The 24,371-nt window shown below is 43.9% G+C and overlaps 1 protein-coding gene across 1 annotated transcript; it reads right to left on the minus strand.

The window, feature by feature from the left end:
- Positions 1–811: 811 nt before the first annotated feature.
- ALDH8A1 (aldehyde dehydrogenase 8 family member A1) lies at positions 812–22,548 on the minus strand. The gene is made up of 7 exons (XM_025861070.2): positions 22,366–22,548; positions 17,911–18,058; positions 16,428–16,583; positions 14,699–14,848; positions 10,321–10,577; positions 6,691–6,852; positions 812–1,616 (listed from the first exon to the last, which is right to left on the minus strand). The coding sequence occupies exons 1-7, from the start codon at positions 22,501–22,503 to the stop codon at positions 1,164–1,166; spliced, it is 1,464 nt and encodes a 487-aa protein (XP_025716855.1). The 5' UTR covers positions 22,504–22,548; the 3' UTR covers positions 812–1,163.
- Positions 22,549–24,371: the final 1,823 nt, after the last annotated feature.

The following is a 24,371-nucleotide window of genomic DNA, read 5'->3' on the forward strand; positions in this document are numbered from 1 at the left end:
CCCAGAGCACCGGGAAGACCTCATTCCGTTCCTGGAAATTGTTTTGCGCACCTTCTGTGTGCCAGGCACTGTGCTGGGAATGGAGACTTCGGGGGGAATTAGCACCTGCCTGGGCCTTCAGGCAATTCCTGTCCAGCTGGGCAGTCAGCCATGCAGACAGATGGTTTCAGTTTGTGTAGGAAGGGCTGTGCCCGAAGAGTTCCTGGCTTACATGGATGAGCGGGACAGGGGAGAGGGGGAGAAGGGGAGAGGGAGGGAGGAGATATGGAGAGGAGACCCAACACGATGTGTTCCACGAACCAAAAGTATGTGGCTACTTCTGGAGCATGAACCCAAGGCAAGTGTGAGGTAGTCAGAGATCGTGGTTTTGGAGACTGAGAGCCAGCCCTGGGTTCAAATCCTTCCTCTGCCCCATACCATTCATGTGACCTTGAGCATGCTACTTTAATCTCTGTAAACCTTGGTTTTCTCCTCTGATCATTAGGGGATCCAGAAAAAAGCCATGAGAAACACCTTTATTACTTTGCATAAAGTCCATACCCCTAAGAGGATAGGGATAAAGAGCAATAAAGGATAATTCAAGAAGAAGACGTAGGTCATACTGGCTACCGAAACTGCCTAACATCTATTCTTTTAGGATTAGTGGGTCGTAAGCCTCATGAGAGACAGACGCGAAGAATTGGAATTGATTAGACTCCAGAGTCGAAAGGGATCAAACTATTTCCTCTTCTTGCTTCAAGTTTCCTCCAAAAGTAGTCATAGTTTTAATTTTCTTTGTCCTCGGACAGATTTATTTAGTGGGACCTACCATATATATATATATATATACTTAAAAATGAAAAAAATTATTATCTGTAAATTTCCAAGAATTCGATCAAAACGATGAAAAAAACTAGAGCAAAGACACAACAGAGAAGGAACCTGATGATTATTTGGCTTCCTTTTTGTGACTTCCTGCTCAGAAGTCTCTTCTTTGACTTCACAGTGAAAACAGACATCCTCTCTGACAACGAATAAAAGTACAGACTACTGAGGATAGGGTAGAGAAAACCCGTGGAGCCAAGATATGGCTGGATTTTATGCCGGCACATCTGCTCACTGCATTGGACGACTGATCCTCTGCAGCCAGGAATGGACCATAACAGCTTCTCCACCGGCCAAGGTCAGTGTTTAATGGTGATGGTTTTGATTTCCGTGAAAAATTCGTAAGAGTCCTTGGCTCCTTCTCGACCTACCCCAGAACTCTTCATCCCCCCAAAAGGCAGGTTGAGCTCTCTGATGAGCCAGCAGTTGGTCCAGACCAAGCCTGACTGCAACTTCTTAGCCACCCGGTGGATACGGCCCACGTTGCTGGACCACACTGTGGCTGCCAGTCCGTATTTAACGCTGTTGGCTCTTTGAATCACTTCCTCTTCACTATCGAAGGGGACAACACATGTCACTGGCCCAAATATCTCTTCCTTCATGCAGCAAGATTCATCCTTAATGTCTGTTATCACTGTGGGAAGCATAAAGTATCCTGCTTGATTCCTGCGGGGGAGGTTCAATGTGTCCACCCCCTCACCACACAGAATCTGGGCCCCTTCCATCTGGGCTTTTTTGATGTAACTTCTGACCTGGGTGGGTGAAAACCAGGATTAGCAACATCTTACCATTTGGATTGACACAAAGCAGCAGAAAATTCAATATTTTTTAATCATCTAGGAAATATGTAGAAGGCCATTGCTAAGAAATCTAAAGTTGATTATCTTATTGCTCAGCTGCTAAGCCTGAGGGCAGAAGTGCTCTGACCATCATTTGGGCATCCAGCCCTCATACGGAAGAGGAGAGTAATTTCTTTACTATCTAAGTTCCAGGCACGTAGATAAATGCTTTTCATACATTCTCATTTAATTCTCTCAGAACTCTATTAGCTATGTATTATTATCCCCTATTTGCTGATGATAAAATTGAGCCTCAGAAAGGGTAGATGGTTCACACAATGAATAAACAGGAAAGCTAGAATTCACACTCAGGTATATTCAGTAGTTAAATACACAAAAGAATAGTTTCTCACTTTTGGGGGGACTCTGTCCATTGCAGAACATGGGAAGTTGAATGGTGCATAAGATTTCATGAAAGGCCAAGATGCCCTTCAATAGCTAGGCTTCCAGAACAAATCATTTCTAACTTCTAGTATCATTACTGATTATGTTCTGAAAATATGTCCAGTTAATATAGAATAGCTAACTATAATGGGAAATAAATTATGTAATAAGTAAACCCAATAACTCAGAGACAGTGACAGATGTTTATTAACCATGGTTGTAGAAATGACCTATTATAAAATGATATGTACGTTTATATATGGAAATTTCATTGCAGTCACAATGATACATTATCCTACCCCTCAGGGGTATTATAAGTATAGGAAAAGTAGAAAAGTCATCCCCAAAATTAAAAGTATAGAACAACAGTTAAGCAGTACATCAAAGGCAGGGTAAATTTTGAAGTCATACTTTGGCTCCCTACTTATCAAATATTTATCTGAGCATTCTGCCCCAGGATTAGATAAGTTCTCCATTGTAGAACTATATTCAATGTAGAGCTATGTGTTTGCCATGTAAAAATAAAAAAGTAATGTTGTTTTATCATTGATTCTGCTCTAGTTTATAGAACACTTAATAAGCCATGAAGTCAAAGACTTCTAAAAAATATATTATTTGGAACAGGTTCGTATTCTGCTCTGTTATACATTTTCCCCCAACATGACCAATGATCTCAAAGTTTTCCCAGAAAAGCCCTTGTCTAGTTTGTGGGTAGAGACTAAATTAGGTCTGGACTTCTCTTTCCCCTATTCTCTTACTCCTCTTGAAACAATCCACTCAGATTAATTAAAAGATGCCAAAGGCAGCATAGCGCGTGAACAGGGGAAGTCGAGGCAGAGATCTCCAGGGGCGCCTGCTGAACACAGGACCAGAACTTTTTTCCATGATTCAAACATGGAGTGGCTTTAGATTATCTCGTCTATATGGAATCTCATGATTATCTCTTAGAGACTCTTGGATAATAAAATATGAAGGAAAGTATCAGTTTTCAAACTGTGAACTTTTCAAAATTTTTAATACGTAAGCTGACTCACACTAAACTAAATATATTTTCTGGATGATAGAATGATATCTATACTAGCAGCTCAGGAACTGAGATTTTCAGGAAAATATGGAAAAAAGAAAATGTTGTGACTGGTAATATGCCATAAAATGTAATAAATTATTACTACAAAACTTTTTCTGAGAGCAGAGAGCAGTTAGTACTTCGGAGCTTTGCCCATAAAATCTGAGCACAGAGGTCAGATGAGCGGGCGGGGGAGCCCAAGTGTTCAAATCTCAAGAGCCTCCACTTGCTCACTGAGGGATTTTCGATGCTCAGTTTCCCCTCTGAAAAATGGGATTAACATTCCCACCTATTCACAAGCTTAGATAAAATGTATGTAAAATATTTAGCATAATGCCTGGCTTGCAGTAAGTCTTTTGAATGCCAGTCACTAACTGGTGCTGTTGATGAAGAAGGTGATGGTATAACACACCATCTGACGCTTCCGAGCGGGGAGACTTCAAAGACGAGCCCACCCGACAAAAGAAGATAGCAACCTGCAGAAGTGGACCTTTGCTAACAGCCTGCAGCCTGCCCCATTGGGGAATGCACCCATGAACGTGCCCTGCGCTCTGCCAGCCTCACTGTAAACACTCAGAATCCCATCTCCGATTTCCTGCATCTTGGGGCAGGCTGGCATCTAGCCCGAGGCTCTAGACAGTCACGTGGAAAAGCATTCGAGGCGGTAAAAAGAAAAACTAAAGCAAAAACAAAAAGCAACCTGTGAAACAGGCAGAGAGCCTTTTCTTCACTCCTTGAGGACAGAGTCACCTGTATCACTGGGAGGCAGGCGCGTCTCTCACCCACGCAGGAGCAAGCTGCGTCTCTGTGAGGTTCTGAGCCCTCTGCCGTGACGGAACAGCTTCTGCATATTCTAACTGGACTCTTCTGGCTCTGCCTCACCATCTGTCATGACCACCACGCAGAAGTAAGATGGACACAAAGACCCCAGACTCTGCAGGGCTAGTTTACTTCAAAGAAGACCCAGACAAACTGCAGAGGACAAGTGGAATACAGCGATGGCCACCAGGCCTCCCTTGGACACAGCCCCCACAGCTTTTCTGGGGAGAGGCGAGGAAAGATGACTACCGGTGGGACGTGTCCACTCCCTCCTTGATCTCCGAAGCATCACACCGAACTGAAAAGAGTCCCCCTGGAAAGGCCACACTTACAGGGCCCTACTAGGCTTCCATTAGCTCTCTCTTTCTCAAGCGCCGAGATACCCAGGGCCTCCCCACAAGAATGGATCTGCAAGCCCCCCATCGTGGGTCCACTTGGTGGGAGACTCAGAGGGGGAAGCTGTGACTCCCTGCATCTGGGCACTCGTGCTCAGGGTGGAGCAGTGAGGATGGCAGATGTCGAGGAACCCTCGGAGCCTCAGCAGGACAGCCCTGGGGCTTCACCTGGGGGAGGCAATGTACGCCCACCTGACGGGCACTCTACTCTAGCGGGGAGAGATCCAGTCAGTAGGACCACAAAACGAGAGAGCTGCATGGACCGCAGCACGTTTACATGTGGTGGGGTAATGCGAATACATCTTTAGTGTTCTTCCCTAGAAAAAGGAAATACATTGGCGAATGATAAACTATTTTGAAAATTTTAACTGTGTGTACAAAATCTTTCTCTTTAAAAGCAGTAGAGCCATGGAGATTTCTGAGATGAGTACAGAGTAATTAATTGTACTTTATTTTAATAAGCAAGTGGCTGAAAAATTATTTTCTATAATGATCAAGAAGAAAGTCAAGAGAAGTTGATTGAAAAGTCTGCAGTTTGGCTCATAGTCAGGTGCTACCGTTGGTTTCTTAGTGTGGACAATTGTATTGTGGACATGGAAGATGTTAGTAAAAGGGAAAGCTGTGTGAGTGGATATAGAAAGTCTCTGCCTTATCTCTGAGATTTTTCTATAAATCTTAAGTTATTCCAAAATAGAAAGTTTACTTCTATTCTTAGTTATTTGACCGAGATGGAAAACATATGATGGTAAAAATACATGGGAGTTTTAAAAACTTCTGTTTGAAAGATAAATCTGGGATTATGTTTGAATATGGTCAGAAAAAAAACCTGCTAACTGTAAGCGTCACCATTTTCAGAGTTATTCATGGCACCTAAGTATACTACATTGAAATGACAGTAAGCAAACAAAATCCAACCAACATGTTAAATAAACGCTTGTCTTTTCAGCGTAATTTGGTTTCATAAAAGATGGCATCTCTGGGCTAAGATACGTGAGGGAGAGGTTGACACCGGGCCTAAAACCTTGTCAATGTTTCAAGTCTTAAAAAAAAAATCAAATATCATTTGTGGTTTAGATCTATTAGGATTCTTGGCTTTTTTTTTTTTTAAGATTTTATTTATTTGAGAGAGAGGGAGCATGAGAGGGGGGAAGGTCAAAAGGAGAAGCAGACTCCCCGCTGAGCAGGGAGCCCAGACACAGGACTCGATCCCAGGACCGCAGGATCATGACCTGGGCTGAAGGCAGTCACTTAACCAACTGAGGCACCAGGCACTCAGGATTCTTGGCTTTTGTACACGCCTGCAGGAGTGTTTCACACCCTCTCCTCCCTATTGAACCCTCTGCACCTTCTCCCCTCCTCATCCTGCTTCCTAGTTCACTGAGAAAACAGAATAAATAGACCCCCAAAAAACTGTTAAAGTTAAAATATAGTAAATCTCCCAAATCTGTGCAGTGTCAAAGATTTCTACAAACTTAAGTAAAGCCTCTGTCCCTCACTGGCCAACTGATGGGGGCAGATTTTCCATGGTGGGTCTCAGTTACCACCGCTAAAAACAAGGTCCTCCAGCTCCAACATTCTATGACTTATCTTAGGAGTCACATCAGGTAATACATTAAGATGACCTTAAAGGCCTAAATTCCACAAACCAGCCAGAGGCCACCAATGGCTTCTCCCACAGAGACCACCACTAACCCTACCCACTAAGGACCACATAATCTGGATCATGCCTGTTGGCACATCCAGAATTCCATTTGCTGTAAGCCACAGGCAGAACCCTTTCCACTGGGAACTTTTTTTTTTTTTAAGATTTTATTTATTTATTTAAGAGAGAGAATGAGATAGAGAGCATGAGAGGGGGGAGGGTCAGTGGGAGAAGCAGACTCCCTGCTAAGCAGGGAGCCCGATGTGGGACTCGATCCCGGGACTCCAGGATCATGACCTGAGCCGAAGGCAGTCGCTTTACCAACTGAGCCACCCAGGCGCCCTCCACTGGGAACTTTTATCAATGGAAATTCCTGCCACCCTTAGTCCACATCACTCTTATCAGCTGACCCTTATGTTTTGAAATTTGTCTTCCTCACTCTTGATGGGATCTCCATGCTGACTTCTCAAATTCATTCATTCCATGTAGATGCTGCTTTAACCTGGATTACATTTGTGTATTCATATCTAACATTTGTAGACTCTGTATCCAGAGGTCATTTCCTACAGGTCAGAATTTTTTTAAGAGTAGGGTGGTAATTAACAACATTTCAAAGCATGACTATGTGCTATGCCCTACACTGAGCTTCTCCCCAAACTTCCATCACGGAGATTTACTTACTTTCTCCAAATGAGCTTTACTTATCAGAGCTCCCATGCTGGCTGACGGATCAGAAGGAATGCCAACTTTCCACATTCTGGTAGCTTCTACAAACTTCTCCAAAAATTCACTATAGATGCTCTTCTGGACAAAGATTCTGCTGGTACAGAGGCAGATTTCACCCTGTCAAGAATGACACATGAGGACGACAAGACACACTCCTTCATGGGCAGGTCAGCCTGCATTTCTGAGCACCTACCTGCCCGTAGTACAGGTCTCAGCCATGGGAAACACTGATCAACAAAACAAAGTCCCACCACAGGGAACACACATTCTTGTGGGGAAGTCAGACAACAGCACAAGTAGATGTGTTCAATCAATATAATTTCAGGTCATGAGCAAAACGATACAAGAAAATTAAGCAGAGGATGGGAATAGAAATCAATGGAAAAGTGCCACTTTTAGTCCCTTTTAGTAGAGGGAGTTCTGGAAGGCCCTTGTGAAGAGGAGGTATTTGAATTGACACTCGATTGATGGGGAGGGCCTAGCTGAGCTCCAGGCAACGCGGAGGAAGGCGATGCTCAGCAGGCGGGGTAGAGCGGCTTCTTGCGACGGGAGCGTGCTTGCAGTGGTGTAGTGTGTGAGGCAAGGCAAGAAGGCGAGCAGGGCTGAGCCCGGGAGTGAAGACAGAATGAGGGGAAGGAAGGATAGGAAAGGAGGGCAGGAGGTGAGGAGCAAGGCCACACCACGCGGAGTCCCACAGGCTCACAAAGGAGTTTGCATCTTGCTCCCGGTATCATGAAAAGAGCGCGGAAGGCTTTAAGCTGCAGCATGGTATGATGAGATTTCCATTGTTAAATGATCGTTCCAGCAGCTGTGTGGAGAATAGAATGGAAGGGAACGAGAGTGGGATCTACGAGAGTAGAGTTCAGAGAGTATTCCAGAAGTCCAGGTAAGTGGAGGTAGCTTGGACCAGGGCGGGAACAGCGGAGATGAGCAAAGTGATAGGTGTCCACCAACGTCACCAGATTCGTAAAGGGACTTGGGAGCCCAAGGTGCAAGAAAACTGGTATCAATGCTCTCAGAAGTGAGGGATTCCAGGATATATTAGAATAATGGAGGCAACAAGATGGGTTGATGGATTAGTGAGACAGAAGGCTGGGGGGTAAGAACAAGGTTGAGTCCCAAGTTTTTGTTGGAGATGCAGAGCAGATGGTAATGTTCTATCCCCGAAAAGCAAGCCCAAGGGAGAGGAGTGGTATTGCAGGGAAAGGAGAGGGAGGGAAATCAACAGTTCTGCTTTGCACAGGTTAAGTTTCAGATGCCTAACAGACATCCGAATAGAGATACTTTAGGTTTTGAGCAGAGGTGCTAACAGGAGCCTGAATGAAAAATGATCCTTACTATTGTTTGAAAATAGCATGCGATCATTTACAAACCACAGTCTAGACATCTCAAAGCATTATGTATGTATGGTAAGTATATATATCTGTGTAAATAACAATTTTCACCACATGTATATTTATCTTCACAACCATCCTAAGGATGGAATATTTCTAATTATTTTGACAGTTGGGCAAAGGTGTATTGTCCAAATTAAATCATCATTGTTTTGAAACAAAAAATTCTCTCTGCAACCCAGGATCACTGTAAGAACCATCTGCATATCTAGCTTGGGAAATCTCCAGACACAAGTGCCCTCTGCCATGTGGGAAGGGAGGGTGTGGTAAAGAGAGTTGAGGGGTTACCCAGTCAGGTTTTTCCGGCTTACTTGGTGCCAGGAAAGCATAGGTAATGCTAGGATCTCTAGTGGCATGACTTTCAAGGAAATGAGAAAAGGGAAATTATTTATTGCGTGTCAGGCACCGTGCAGGGTGCTTTTCTCATGATAATTCTGTGGTCCAGTAGTTTTCCCAGCTTACAATTAGGAAATGGAGCTTTGAACAAACACAAGCCCAAGGCCACCAGACACAGGAAGTTTCAACTTCAGTCTGAGTGATGTGGAAGTCCACATTCATTTCTTCTGTGTCCCACAGCGTGTTGAAGTGTGAGTGTGCCCCCAGCCAAAGGAGACTACGTGTGACAGAGATGTTTCAAAGTGGCCCATTATGTTCAACTGAGGAAGACGTGTTCACTACATGGGACTCATCTCTCGGTTAAGGAAAAAGAAATGAGCCCCTCTAGTTTGCCTAAAATCTGCTTGTTGTCTTGAATTAGCTAGTTGGGTTCCAGTCCTCTTCCCCACTGACATTCAAAATACCCCCAAGAGGAAGGTTCTCTCAGCAATTTCAAGTCCTGGCACAGTCCTGGTAGCCAAGAAGCTACAGGCCATCTCCACGCTCACAGTGCATTTTCTTTCATGCAAAGTTCACCTGATTCCTCTCAGCTGATTCTCAGTGCACAGCTTGTCCCCACTCCCCATGTTGTCACTATAAGCCACCCAAATGCTTGATTTAATTGTTCATTTTGATACTTGATACGTGTTTATTTTAGTGATTAAAATAGCTGTATCATAAAATTATAAATCTATTTTCTAAAATCTAAAATTTAAGTCTATTGATCCAGAAAAGCTCTCTCTCTAGATACAGATGTACCTGTATATAGAGGTATATAGAGAGATACAGAACAAAGCCACTTTCTCTTAAGAATTACTGTGAGAGAAATAATTAAAATTATAATGATCACAAAAATAACCACTGTCAAGAATGGTTTTCATTCTACAACTCACAAAATCGTTAATGGAAAGCATCATTATTACTTTCATGATTTCACAGGTAAAGAAATGAAGGTGCAAAAGGTTATGGCAACTTGGGCAAGTTAAATATATATCTCATTTCACTCATCTTTCTTTCTATGGTGGTTCTAACTCTTTAGTTAATTCTTTGTTCGCTGCTAAAATTTTTAAAAAGCAGACCCTTTGGAGAAAATCCTTCAGTATTTGTGCACACCTGCTCTACCTACCCTAAGCCTCATCCTGGGCATTGAAGGTCAAATGCGGCCCCAAAGCAGACACAGGTGCCCTTTTTGTGAGGCTTACAGTTTGGTCTACCTGGGTCAGTGTTCCTAACCCTTTGGGATACCATGACCTCGAAGAATCTGCTGAGAACTGCGGCCTCCAGAAAAAACATCTGTCACATAATTTCGGGAGATGCGAAGTTGCCTGTGACTCTATGACATCCATGACTCCAACATCAGAAACGTCCTCTAGACTGGTTTAGGCATTTATTTCTAACTGTGTGCTGCATTTGGGATGTTTTTGGGGGAGCACAAGGTTTACTGGAGATAAGACATTTAGACAGCAAGAAGAGAATGGGGGTGACTCTATGAATAAAGGGACGAAAAAGCTTGGAGAAGCAAACAATCAATCATTTTGCCCATGGCTGGTACCTGATAAAGCTCAAGAACTGGAGCTTGCCCAACAGAAGCTATGATTCTACAAGAACCACAGGTGGACACTGAGACAAAACAGAGTCAGTGGACTAACACAATGTCACAATCTCCTTTCCCTGAAATAGGGAAAAGAGGGAAACAGATTAACCCACTCACTCCTGGCTTGGCACTTTAATGAAACAGATCCAGCCTAACTGGGTCACAGAGTTTAAAAACAAACAAACAAACTCAAAACAAACCAAACCAATACAGAGGACACACCTGGTTGGCGAAGCTGGACTTGACAGTCGTTGGAATGCACTCCTCCAGGTTGGCGTCCTCAAAGATGATAGCAGGGTTCTTGCCCCCCAGCTCCAGGGACAGCTTCTTGCAGTGGGGAGCACTCAGCTGTGTGATCCGCTCAGCTGTGGGCTGGCTCCCCGTGAAGGAAATGAGGGGTACCTCTGGATGGGACACCAGGGCCTCGCCGACCCTGGGCCCCGTCCCAAACACAATATTTACCACACCTGGTGGGACACCTGGACAGGAAACAGAACAGTCTCCAGGTCTGTATCCAGATAGGATACAGAAACAGTAACAGAAATTACAACAGTAATTCTTCTCAGTATGTTGAGAACTTCGGGTGACATTGAGGTTCTCCTTGAAAGTGCAGTAGCTTGAATGGGGAGGGGGAGTAGACTTTTATGGCTGTCTCTAGTTTAATAACAAAGACTATAGCACCACCTCCACCTCCAGTGCACCCGAGGTGGGATTTCTTCAGGTGCTTTGGCTTAGAAAAATGAAGAGTGGAACATTCTAATTAATTCATTCCATAATATTAACTAGGCATCAGAGGCTGAGAGCATAGAGATATCCTCAGGCAAGTTAAGCCCTGTAAGGTAGGAGAGCCCTGCTCCAAGTTGGCATTCAGGAGTCACAATTCAGTGTGAAAATGTGAAGTGGAGGGAAGAAGAAATTGTCTGGGCCCAGGGAAGGGAGGGAGGGCTCCTCCAGGAAGGTGAGCATTGAGTTAAAGGTCCCTGTGTCCCATAATGTGGACATACACTCTAGGACTGACTTAAAGTGCCAAGTACACCCTAAAACAGGTGCCCCCATCTTTCTAGCATGAGACCCTACTGCCCTACGTTTGCGTGTATTTTTTTATGTGTTTATGGCTTTACTTGTTTATTGCCTAGCCAAAACTGGCAGGTGCACGATCTAAGGGCAAAAATGGTGTCTGTGTTCTGCTCTTCACAGCCCCCCCTGTGCCTTGGCCCTAGTTTGCCAGATAGATTAATACCAGTCAATGCTCACATTCACTGTAGGCCAATCATTCCTGGAAGCAATTTAGATCTCCCAGCAACTGGATGAGGTAGGTAGGATTAATATCCTCACCTTATCCAAACTGAGGCAAAGTGAAGTCAAATAGCAGCCACTAGGAGGCAAAACCTGGTGTAGATGGTTAACAAATAATTAAGTGAATGAATGAATGAAGGTTTCTTGTACATTATCCAAATCAGAAATGGTCCTTGACTCTGGAAAGCTTTACGTGTCCAGAAAGAAAATCTGTGTGCCATTGTGTTGTGTCCGGGAAGCTCTTGGGGTTTGTCTGGAGGTTAGCTGAGTTTATTCCCCATATTTCTGCAGCCTCAAAGTACAGCAAATGCAGAAAACCTCCAACATGTAAGGTTTTTGAACTACTTTCCCTGCTCCCACTATCTTTCCCTGTCCAGGTTGGACATTCTGTCCTGAATAGAAACATACTCTGTTGGATTAAAACCATCTCTTCCAGAATATGCTTTTCAAGTATAAATAACAAGTTCTCACCGATGATCCATTATCATCCAGAACACCTTCCCATCGAGCCAGAACCTTAGCCTGATCACTTGAGGGGACAAACAAGGCCCCCTTCAGCTGAGCCTTGGAGACAGGTGTGGAGATCAGTGACTCATGGTGGTATCTGGCAGAGCTTCACCTCCAATGGCCCCGCCTTTACACACATGTGCACACTTCTTAAAATCTAGCTTGGGTCGGTCCTGGATCACAGGTCACTGCCATGGAGGGGAGGTCCAAGGCCAGGCACCATGTGAGAGCAGCTGAGCCCTGCGTTGGGGCAAAGAGGAGGCTCAGGAGAGGGGCCCTCATTGTGGTCGATGGCAGAGAAACAAGGACAAGTTTCCCACCATTTGCAGGCTGGGCTCCTGCGTCTCCATCAGAGAGTGGGCATGTGAATATTTGCTGGATATTTTCTGATTGGGGTTTGGGGGCAAGAAAAGGTGGACTCTTGGGCTTTATAAATCCTAAAGGCAAAAATGGATCAAATCACTTCTAATGTATACAACAGCATTTTAACAAAGAGTGAAGAAAACTTAGAAACACCACATAGGTATCACCCCGGGAAAATGAGTTCATTTCAGCAGGCCAATTGCCTTCTACACAATGGCATTAACGCTTTATATTTCCTTGAACTTTGGTGTTAATATGTTAAGAGCTACCTACTGGCCATTATTTCTCAGCACCACTTTGCCATTTGATCAAGACAGTAACGAAATTTTTCTAGAGACAACTGCCCTCTGCCCTTCAGATATGCCAGTTATGAGAGAAAGAAGGCACAATGTACATTGGCAAATAACAATTTGGTAAAACTCAGAGTAAATGGCTAACAGACATCACAGGGCATAAAGTCCCTTCACCAGGGACAAGGATGTGGCAGAGTGGCAACAAGCTTCCACTGGGCAAAACAAAACTAGGAAGGGCCAGAAATCTGCTTTCAGTGGACACTCCAGGAATGAGGCATACATATGGTGCCCCCAAGAAGAAATGAATATTCTAGAATTATAAAAGAGGTACTCACTGTATACTTTTTTAAATGATTTTACTGCACAGAAAGGTCATCTGTCAAGTCTGTTTGAATGCTCAGGACTCAAGGATTGGCTCTTTAAATATCCAGAATGCACCAGCAGGTCACGTTAGCTTTCTTTTTCTTACACAATATTAAACATGTCTCGTACAGATTCTCAATCCAAATGGAGAAACTGAGGGCTTAAGACAGGTGCAATTTGAGCCTTACACTCTCCGTGGTGGCCAGAGGAAGAAAGTTTAGCAAAGCCAGCAGAGGCAGGGAAGGAGGGAAGAACTGTCTTGGCATAATAAGCTTATTCATTCACAAGAAATAAGATCAATGCTGTGTAAATACATGGAAATGTAAAACTCTTGTGTAGACCAGGTGCTGGGTGTATGGAAGGGGAGAGTGCTTAGGGAAGAGAAATCATCATAGATCAAGGTGTGGTTGACTTCAAGAGAGAGTGGTTCTGGGAACACAGCTCTGTGGCACCACCCCACCCACATGGCTGCCCTCCCCAACATAGATCACAGCAGAGCATCGGCCCCACTTCTGTCCACTCCAGAGAATCTATAGTCAACAGACAGGGAGGAAAGGCCTTGTACCTCTGTAGACACTAGGCACTTAATTTTGCAAAGAATGGCATTAGAATGTGATCCCTCACGTAAAGAAGGAATGACACCTGTGGGACATGGGAGAGGTAGGCACATTTCTATCATAACCCTCCAGAAGCCTAGGGCATCCATAAATGTCACCCCAAAGGCTGAAGCTGGGACACCTCATTCCTCTGTACAGTACAAGGGAAATGGGAAGCTAGACTAGGGTCATAAGGCCACACAGTTCAACCTGCCATCTAAATCCTAGAGTAAAGAACTGGCCCAACTTTCTTGGAAGCCAATATGTATGTTTCTGCTTGGAGAGAGAAGGTATCCAGAAGAGGGAGATATGGGTTCTTTCCAACTGCCTACTTTATGGATTGGGTGAGCCCAGTGCTACCTTTTCTGTGGGCTTGAAGGAAGTACAAACAGCAGAGACTGACAGACAGAAAGACAGCCACCCATCATTCCAATCCAGGTTGTGTATGGAGACCTGAGCTGAGGGACCTAATAGGAAGGGGCTTTCTTGTGGGTTGCAAGTTAGGGTCCCCTGACACCCTCCAACCCTGGTGTGGTGTCTGTGCCTATGCTGAGTTATACCTCAGAACGTACCCAGGAACATACCTTGAATGTGGCCATGACACTGTTGACATAAAGAGGACGTGGAGCCATATTGTATCAGCTTCCACACAGTGGCTCCAAATGCGGGGAAAACTGAGGGAGGTATATTCAAATCTCTTGAAAATGGCTATTTCTAACAGGTATCATATAACCATACAAACCAGAGAAGTCCCTAACAGTAGTCTTATTTGCATCAAGATTAACATGTGGTTCAAATATAAGATTTAAATTGACCACTGAAGACAATTCCTGGAGCAGGCTGGTATCTGAGTTGACTGAGTTCTTTAAGCCTGCTGTCACTTCACAGTTGTGCAATGACATCACTGCCTGCCAACCCCCCTGCCCGGGGGAACCATTCCTGCAGTGGCACAGACAGGGGTGAAGAGAGGAAGCAGTGTGATCCAGCCCTGTGCATGAAGGGGATTTCTCAGAAAAGAATCAGAGAGAGGAAAACCAAAGATGTCGACTGAATCAATTTTGCTCTGAGCAGATTTCTATCCAAAGCAACTTCTCAAATGTCAGGACACTGAGGTGGCTGAAGCCCACAAAATGTGCAACCCCAAAGCCAATCCTGTGCCTCTCCAGACCCACCGCTTATTACCTGCTCTCTCCAGGAGTTTGCACATCATCCACGCAGTCACCGACGTCAGCTCGCTGGGCTTGGCTATCACAGTATTGCCAGCAGCAATGGCCGGTGCCACCTTCCAGGTCAGCAAGTAGAGTGGCAAATTCCAGGGGCTGATCAGACCGGCTATAAGAGAAGAACAGAAACACTGCCAACAATGGCAGGCCCCTCAAACTAGACTGGCCAAACTGGGTTTATTAATGTGGAACTCCTTCACCCTGCATAAAGCTTTGGCTTACTTGTAGCCAACTTCAGGAAAATAACTCTAAAATGTATTACAAGCAACTGTGCCTTTGAAAACTATAAATCAATACAATTTACTCTTTTCTTGACGATGTACCAGTTGTATTTATGAACAAGGGCAATGTAAGCTCCAGGGCCAAGAGGCTGTCACCTGTTACTAAACAGTTTCCAAATGTGATGAGTTTTGAGATTTATAGACTGAGCTTCATATTTTTTTAAACTTCTCTCTCCTTCTTCATCATCAAATTGTCTAGCTACTATTTCTTTTTTAAGTTTTTCCATCACTGTTTCTAACCTGTTGTGAATTAAGACATAAAATCTCAAGCTTTTTAGAATTATTGGTAAAATAAGAGCAAATGGGCTCTGAGTCTGTCCTGTAGAAGCCTTCCGATTAGTGAAGCCAGTGAATTTTGATGCGCAGACTATGAGATCCATTTTGGTTAGCCAGAGGACTTTTTAATAAAAAATTCTCTCTAGATTCTCACCTATTTCATGACCAGATAGGATTGCTAAATAAGTAACAGAACCAGCAACTAGAATGTGTCCCCATGCAATATCCTGAAACCAACCAGGTTTCCAACCGTAAAACATGCCAAAAAAAAAAAAATCTACCTTTTGAATTTGTAAATGGATTCATCTTATTTTATACTCCTCCCTTAAAATCTAGCTGTGAAAGTAAACATATATTCTATATGATTATATTTCTCGTTAGAAAATCGTTTCTTTAGAGGATAACAATATTTTTTCAGCATTATGTATCACCATACTTCTAAGAGGGAGGTTTGAGCTTTTCCTAATTCCTTCAAAATATGATTTCCAAAGGGTTCAAATAACCAAAGTGGTAATATGTTCCATTTTCGTTCCTTTTAATCTATTTATCCTGTCATAAAATGTAACTAATCAATACTGGTATTTAGTGGTTGGAGGAACAGTGACCTCTAGTGGGTATTTTGAGTCATTGCTCATGTTTACATGTCCCCCAAAAGAAAGCGGAAGCCTCTAATTCAGAGCTCCCTACACTTACTAATTTATTTAATTCACACTAAAATATATAAATATAAAATTAAACTATGCTCCCGGTTTTCAGATTAGAATCCTGAAGCACACAAATATTATGAAAGTGGCCCTGCACATATCCAAAATCCATGCTCTTAACTACAAGACTCTCTGGAAATAATTTTTTTTTTCATTGTGGGGGGCGGGGGAATCTTCGTATGTGAATCTCCTCCCAGCATTATTCTTTTCCTGGTAATTTCCCGAGAACAATGTTCTAGGAATAAGCAGGTAATGTAACACAAAGAAAATAAACCAGAAATAGATTTTTGAGGCCCATTAACTTTCGGTTAAAGTAGAAGTCCGCTCTTTCCTTTCTCTTGATCTGTTCCTTTGGATGAGCTCTACAGAACTGAGGGAGCATCCCTACGCACCCCCGCGGACCAGGCTTTCCCTGAGCAGCACCTACCGATCCCCACAGGGGCCCGCACTGTGTAGTGCAGACAGCCCATGTGGTCCATCTGCGTGCACTCGGACGTGTGGTGCAGGATGGAGGAGGCGAAGAAACGGAAGTTCTGCACAGACCGGGGAATGTCCATGGTTCTTGCCAGTGTTATGGTTTTCCCTGTAAGAAGTCAACAAGAGAAAGCACGGTCGGCATACTTCACCAGGGACAGTGGAGACACGATCACGCATGTATCCCAGCTCACGCTCGCGGAGCCTTGGTTCTTTCCAGCCTGAGACTTCATCCCCTGACGACACAGACAGCTGATCCGTGGTTTCATAGAACCATGAAATAATTAGGTGTGACGTTATCAGATAAAAGCGAGTGAAATAATCTATGCTTTGTAGACTGAACAATTCAGGGCTATCATGAATCCACCAGATGCTACCACTCTGCTCACATCAGCTCTTTCAATTCATAATCACCAAGCTTTGTACATGCTACAAAGGGGTTGGAGTAATGGGTGTTAAGACAGCTGTATCTGCACGACACAATAAATCCACTTTGACGAATGTATACAATAAAACCACTTTGACAAACAGATGATGTATATTAAATGTCTCCCCAATACATGATGGAGTCCTTAGGATAGGCACGTGGCAGAACGGCTGAGGGGACCCCGCTAATGCTGTGTGGCACTTGCTTACTCACCATGTGCCCCATGCACTCCCTACCTAGCTCCTGGATTGAACAAAAGGAGAAACATAGCTTTTCTGGATTGTCCCTTAGTTGTCTTTGGTGATTCAGGGGGGACTCCCAGTGTCAGCAGCACCAACAGGGAACATCTTCATAAGGGTTTGGACTCAGGCTGCTTCCTAACTTTAAGCTGATGTATAGCATGTATATGACTTTAAAAGATCTCGGGTTTTCCTAACAGATATTACTGCAAGGATTTATGGACATTTACTCCATTACCCATGCCTCTTGGAAGGAGATAAAAATTAGGAAATTGTGTGAGGAGTGCAGTACTCACATATCCGATTCTTTCTAAATAACGTGACTGTAACGGCTCTTCAGTTACTTTTGCTTTGAAATGATCTGCCTAGAATTGGTGGAGAATTGCACGATCGGCCCTCTTCTTCCTCTCTCCCTACATCCACGCCCTTTGCCAAAAACCTTGGCAGCGTCTTCCACCAAATGGACAAAGTGTATTTATGTCCTTGCCCCTGGAACTTGGACTCAGCTGTGACCTGCTTGGACCATCAGGGGCGGGAGTCGGCCAGATGCAAGCCTCCTGGGTGATTTTTCTTTCCAATTCCACCTCTGCCATGAGAAGCTCAGGTGCGGTATAGCCTGATGGGCCCTGGTTGGGGGCTAATATGGAGGAAGTACCGGGAGTCCCAGCCATTGTGGTTAAGAGGCAAGAGGTCTGCAAGAGGTCACCTGACCAGCGGGAAGGAGGGTATGCCTTGCCGCCACTGCACTTTGCATTGAGCCCCGCACTCACCTTGGTCCCTGGATTCCGCCTGCGCCAATTCCTCCAGGGACTGCTCTAGCAGATCGGCCAGCCGGTGCAGCACCTGCGAGCGCTCCTGCGGGCTCCGGGCCGACCAGCCCGGGAAGGCTGCTCTGGCTGCCTCCACCGCGGCGTCAATCTTTGAGGAGCAAGAGGAAGAGGGTCACCTTAAGACTATTGCTCCTGGGGTGCCTGGGTGGCTCAGTCATTGAAAGTCTGCTTTCAGCTCAGGTCATGATCCCAGGGTCCTGGATCAAGCCCCGCATCGGGCTCCCTGCTGGGCGGGAAGCCTGCTTCTCCCTCTCCTGCTCCCCCTGCTTGTGTTCCCTCTCTCGCTGTGTCTCTCTCTGTCAAATAAATAAAATCTTAAAAAAAAAAAAAGACTATTGCTCCTAAGGTTGGACGAATCCAGAATCCACAGGTCCACCCACACTTAATTTTTTTCTGACTGGTTTCAAATATTCAATACTTCCTCCTGCCGAGTTACCTGCAAAATCAGCGAATCAGGGGCCACACAGAAACAAAGAAGAATGCTCCATTTCAACCAGGGTATTCAGATGCAGCCATCAGAAAGAAGCTATTTGAATTTTAATAGACGCACATTTTCAAGCATGTCAAAATACAAAAATTTTTTTGAATAGCCTGAGAGCTCACTTCATGTAGATGTGTAGAATCTCTCAGCTTTTAATCCAAATCCAACATATCTGATAAAATCTATATTTTTTTTAAGATTTTATTTATTTATTTGAAGAGAGAGAGAGAGAGAGAGTGAGAGCAGGAACACAAGCAGGGGGAGTGGGAGAGGGAGAAGCAGGCTTCCTGCGGAGCAGGGAGCCTGATGCGGGGCTCGATCCCAGGGTCCTGGGATCATGACCCGAGCTGAAGGCAGACGCTTAACGACTGAGCCACCCAGGTGCCCCAAGTCTAAAATTTTGTTTTAAATCATATCCTCATGGGTGCCTGGGTGGCTCAGATGGTTAAGCGTCTGCCTTCGGCTCAAGTCATGATCCCGGGGTCCTGGGATCGAGTCCCGCATTGGGCTCCCTGCTCCTTGGGAGCCTGCTTCTCCCTCTGCTTCTCTCTCTCTCTCTCTCTCTCCCCCTCTGTCTCTCATGAAAAAATAAATAAAATCTTAAAAAAAAAGAAATCATATCCTCAGATTGTCATTTACACTCAGAATGACTAATCATAATAGTCATTGACTAATTTTTATATATAAAGGAATATACTAAACACACAAATTATGTCATTGAACCTGTTTTAAAATTCTGTACCATGACTATTGCTGTGCCCATTTTGCGGACGAGGAAACTGAGGCATGGGGAAGTCAAGTAACCCGGCAGAGGTCACGCAGCTAGTAAGCGGCAGCATCAGGATTCAAGCCCGGCTTTCTGTGGCTCCAAGACCACAGCTGGCCTGCTACGGCAGAGCCACAGTCCCCGCGCCCTGCCTGGCTCTGCCCAGTGACAGAGGCCTCTGTGGGGATGGAGGCCATCTGTGCCGGAACAGATAGCTTGCAGACCTGGTTTGGGAGCAAATCCAAAAGGAAACAATATATGGAAAGGTTCAAGCAAAGCCAGTTCCTGCAAGACAAAATGAGTCTTCGCATCTTCAGCAAAGTCAAAGCAGCATCTTTCCCAGAGATAACAAATCCCTAGCCTGTGTCTCAGCCCTCTCCCCTCTCACACGCATGACAAGACTTTATGATCACTCACAGCTTTCTCCCCCTGCCGCCCCCACCCAGGCCCACCCTCAGAATCCTTTTCCACAGGCTTTAGGCAACCACGGGCATCTTTCTTGCCATCACAGGACTTGATAATTCAGCCACCTCTCCCCCAAAATCTGATCCACACTCCTCCTCTGTTTTCTTTATAAACAGAGTCACCTCCAGCTAAGCTGAATAAAGGATGAAATGATTCTCATCTTAATTATAAATTTCTGGAAAAGTGGTGTTTTCGGTTGGAAAGCCGAATCTCTACTGTGGACCCACAGACAGGATGAAGGAGGATCGTGGGCTGCAGTATTCTCCACCAAAAGTTGCAGCCTCCCTGAGGCCTGGCTGCCAGACAAGAGGAGGGCTCCTTCCTTCTGTGCTCAGAGTAAAATCTCATCTTCCTGAGGTTGTCAATGTAAAATCTAAGCTTTTTGCTGTGCAGAAAACTCAAGTCCAGTCATTCTAAGTTGGCTTATGTCTGTGTAATATAGAATACGTATTAATGCATGTGAGCAAAAGCTAATACCTAGAAAGCTTTTACTATATGCCAAACACTAAGGGCTTCAGATCTATTAGTCTGTTTCAGCCTCAGAACCACACTAGAAGACAGGTATTACTGTTATTCCCATTTTATAGGTAAGGAGACTGAGGCACAAGGAAGTTCAGCTCTAAGTCAAGACAGTAGATACTAAGGGATGCAGCTGGTCTTTGAAGACAGGCGATATGACTCCAGTCTGTGCTTACGGACTGCAAAGCTACCATGTAAATGCCACCACAAATGTGTGTGTGTGTGTGGCCACTGATCTAGGCATCAGAGATGAGAATGTTAGCTCACTGTCGTCTGTGGAAAAAGGATGATGAGAGAGTCTTATGTGTAGGTTGCTATGACTCACATTGGGGGTAATTTGTGTTAGACAGCTTAGTGAACACAGAGCACAGAGCAAAACCTGTTAGCAGCATCAGCAACACTTTCTGTACGAGACTTTCTGCAAAATTGGGCATGCAGCTTGTATGTTGACAATGTTTTTCAAGCCAGCAAAAACTGGGACTTCCGGGATCAGAGAGCATATTTGCAATTTAAATTGCTGGGAAATCCAAAATATTTATTTCTCTACTAGCAGATGCAGCCATACCAAATTCTATCTTCTGAAAAGGCATGAACCATTAGCCGCAGAAAATATTTCAACTAAATTTGTCATATTTGTCACTTTTTACTGCACTTTGGAAAACACTTCGAGACCAGGAGGATTGGATAACACAAAGCTGGATTTCCCCACATCTGTCCCAGGTCATTTGAAACAAAATTGTGGGTTACAGTTTAACCAACAGATTAGCCAATGTTTGCAAATTTTTGTCCACAAGTCTAAAGGTTTTTTTAATGCAAGACAGGTTTAAAATATAGTTAACAAAAGAGAAATAATACCTTAGTATATATGAAGGCTTATTTACGTATACTTATTTGTATATGAAGGCTACAGTTATCTTTTAAATAATCTAGTTCTTTGTGCCTTAAAAAATAAAATCCATTAGGCATTAGATGAGCGTACATACATCAGCCACATTCATCACCCCAGACACATTTACATTGTCAATGCAATAACTGATAACTAATCAAATATATCTCCAACATTTTATAGAACTTCTCAAATAAAATTCTAATGTTTGTGCCATTAAGCACTTTAAGTAAGAAAAAGGATGGTCTTAAATTTCATTGCAAAAATATATGGGAATTTGATTTTGCATTTCATCATTCAAATGATCAGTTTTAGTTCACTAGATATTTTAAAGACATAAGGCATTTTTAGAGGATAATATAAAATAAATCCCTGGGTTTTTCACATTTGCTCGTTTTGGTGGAGTAACAAGTTTGTTTTTTTTTTTTTTTTTTTTTTTTAGAAATCCATGAATATAGTGGCATAGTTAGGCAGCACTTGGTAAAGAAAAGGAAACAGAAACAAACACTGATTGTTCTTAACAAATAATACTTTTTACTAGACCCCTAATAAGGAACGGCTGAGAAATGCAGCTGTGTGTTAAGTTGCCTGATTAATTGCTTGCTTCTGCACAAAGTCATGGGCTTTGTTCCAGGCATAGGTATCCCCTTTTGAAAGTTCACAGGAGGTGACTTCACTTTTATATTAGCACCTGTTTTCGCTAACCACAAGAAATACGAAGAGGATTTTCACTTCTGTGAAAAAAAGCCGTTTCCAGACTTAGTATTTCTTTCCCAAATGCAAAGTGGCATAACGTGAACTTTCTGAAAATGGGGGATACTCTTCACTTTAGGCCATTTCAAAAGATGTCCTAAGAACGCTCTCCTTTGGATAGCCGGGGAATCCTGCATCCTAAAAGTCCCATTACAAAGCAAACCTTCCCAGAACTCAAATCTTCCTCCTGCCAGCGTTTAACAATTCTACACCTTTTCCCCAACTCCCTTTGCTCCTAGAAAAGTAAGTGACATGAAATCCATCAACACAGGAAGTACATTTCCGTCTTCCCTGGGTGAATATACTCACCTTTTCTCTATTTTTTTTTTTTAAGATTTATTTATTTATTTGAGAGAAAGAGAGAGAAGGGGAGGCACTGAGGGGAAGGGAGAAAGAGCCTTTAAGCAGACTCCGCACGGAGCACAAGCCCAGTGCGGGGCTTGATCCCTCGCCCCTGAGATCAGCAGGACCTGAGCGAAACCAAGGGATGCTCAACGGGCTGCCCCAGCCAGGCACACCACTCACCTCTTCTTTTCCACTGTTTGGCACTCTGCAGTACACATCCCCCGTAGACGGATCATAAGAATCGATATAGGAGTTACAAGGTACAAACTTTCCATTAATGAAGTTTCCCAGTGTCAGAAGTGCCTTTGTTCCAGCCATGGTGGAGGCAACTTCTGCCTTTCTCCCTTCGGTTCTCCACGCACAGTTCCCTACCCTGAGTGAGCCCCGTCCTCACCTCCAGCCCCAGAGTCCTCATTTGCCAATCAGTGAAACTGGGAGGTGGCCTGACACTAAGGACTATGTTCCAGTCTCCAAACTCTGAGCAAAGAGTATTCAGAAATATTTCACAGACTTCCAGTACATTATGAGAAAGGGATAATAATATGGTAAGCTAACATTGGCTTGGGTCCACGGCCCTTTGAAATGTCAGAAGGCACCTATGGGTCTCCTTTTATTGGGTTCACACTATAAACTGTTTGTTGCTCAAACATGGAGGGCCAGACCCTGAAGCAAGTCCTTGACATGAATTTACTCAGTTATTCCACACAACAATTCTATATAAAGTGAATGTCATTAAATCCCCTGTATAATACAAGGAACTGAGCCTCAAAAAAGTTAATTTGTCCAAAATCGCAGTTAGTAAGGAATGAACTTTAATCCGTTTATCTCCAAATCATGTGATTTCCCTCAACACATCACAGCCCTCACCCCACAGAGGTGACTGAAGACAGACTCCCTCTTTCCATCTCCCATCTGTTTCTCCTTACCGTGGCTGCCTTCTCTGTGAACAGTCCCTCCATCCCGAAACTAGCAGCTCACATCTTCCCAGCTGTGCCCCTCCAGTAAGGACACAAGCCACATCTATGCACAGATATAGGAAACACACAGGGATTCGTAGCCACGATGCATGTGAGCATTTCTATAAACTGGTAAGGGAAATGGACAATCCAATTGAAAAAAAAAAATAAGCAAAGGCTATAAAAAAAGCAATTCATAGCAAAAGAGATGCAATTGGCTAATGAAGGCGTGAGAGGTACTCCGCCTCATTGTTAATCAAGGGAACGTGAAATACAAAGAGGTGCCCTGATTCCCCAGTCAAACTAGAAAACATTTTAAAAGATCTCTACTCTCCGCTCTGTGTGCAGTTGTGGAAAAGCAGGTGCTCTCCTACTCCCCTGACAGGAGGCTTCACAGAACCCTGCTTAGGGCAGTCTGGCCGTGTCAGCATTTTAAATGTGCCCACGTTGAGGCTAGTAATTCCTCTTCACAGAATCTCTCCCACTGGATTTCTTGCTCCAGTGCAAGTAGGTAAGTCACAAGGCATCGTTTTTTTATGGTATTTTCAAAATTGGAAACAAGAGAAATGCATACCATCTGACAATTATTATAATGAGTCGTGACACCCAGAATGAGGAATGTTATTTACCCATTGGAAGGATGTACTGTTAAGTGAAAAAGAAAGCTAGTGGGTAATATACACAATAGGGTCTCCTTGGATGCCTGCTTGAGGGGGGTGGAAGAGGGGAAACGAGGGTTTCTTCCTCTTTTTACTCCATGTGGTTTTAAATTTCTTGAATACTGTATGGTGACCCTATATCAATATGTAACTTTTGTAGTTAAAATTTAGTCAAATGTGAGATACCGATATTCTAAATTCGTTGGTCATCTGGGACATTTGCTGGTTGCCCACGTCCTCAGGCCCTCCCCGCTCCCGCCTTAATCGGTGTCTCTCTAAAGAATCTCCAAAATTCTTGCAGATTGCCAATGCAAAGCAAGAGACTCTCTGTTCCCTGAGCAATGAAGCTTCAGGCCTCTCTGAAAATCTAAAACTGACCTACAATGGCCTGCTGAACAAAGGACCAACCCCCCTGGTCTTTTCTCCTTTGCAGCTCAAAGCCTCTGCAGAAACTTTGGCATTAGAACTCATTTTATTTAACGGGGCCAAATTCTTGAGGCTCCTTCTCCCTACCCAGTAAGAAGCAGGGAAGAAGTTTAAAGACGAAAATTTTTTTTCTCAGCCTAAATTT

Source organism: Callorhinus ursinus, unplaced genomic scaffold, assembly GCF_003265705.2.
Source record: "Callorhinus ursinus isolate GAN/ISIS: 27379988/994484 unplaced genomic scaffold, GSC_fseal_2.0 scaffold6, whole genome shotgun sequence".
Lineage (NCBI taxonomy): Eukaryota > Metazoa > Chordata > Mammalia > Carnivora > Otariidae > Callorhinus > Callorhinus ursinus.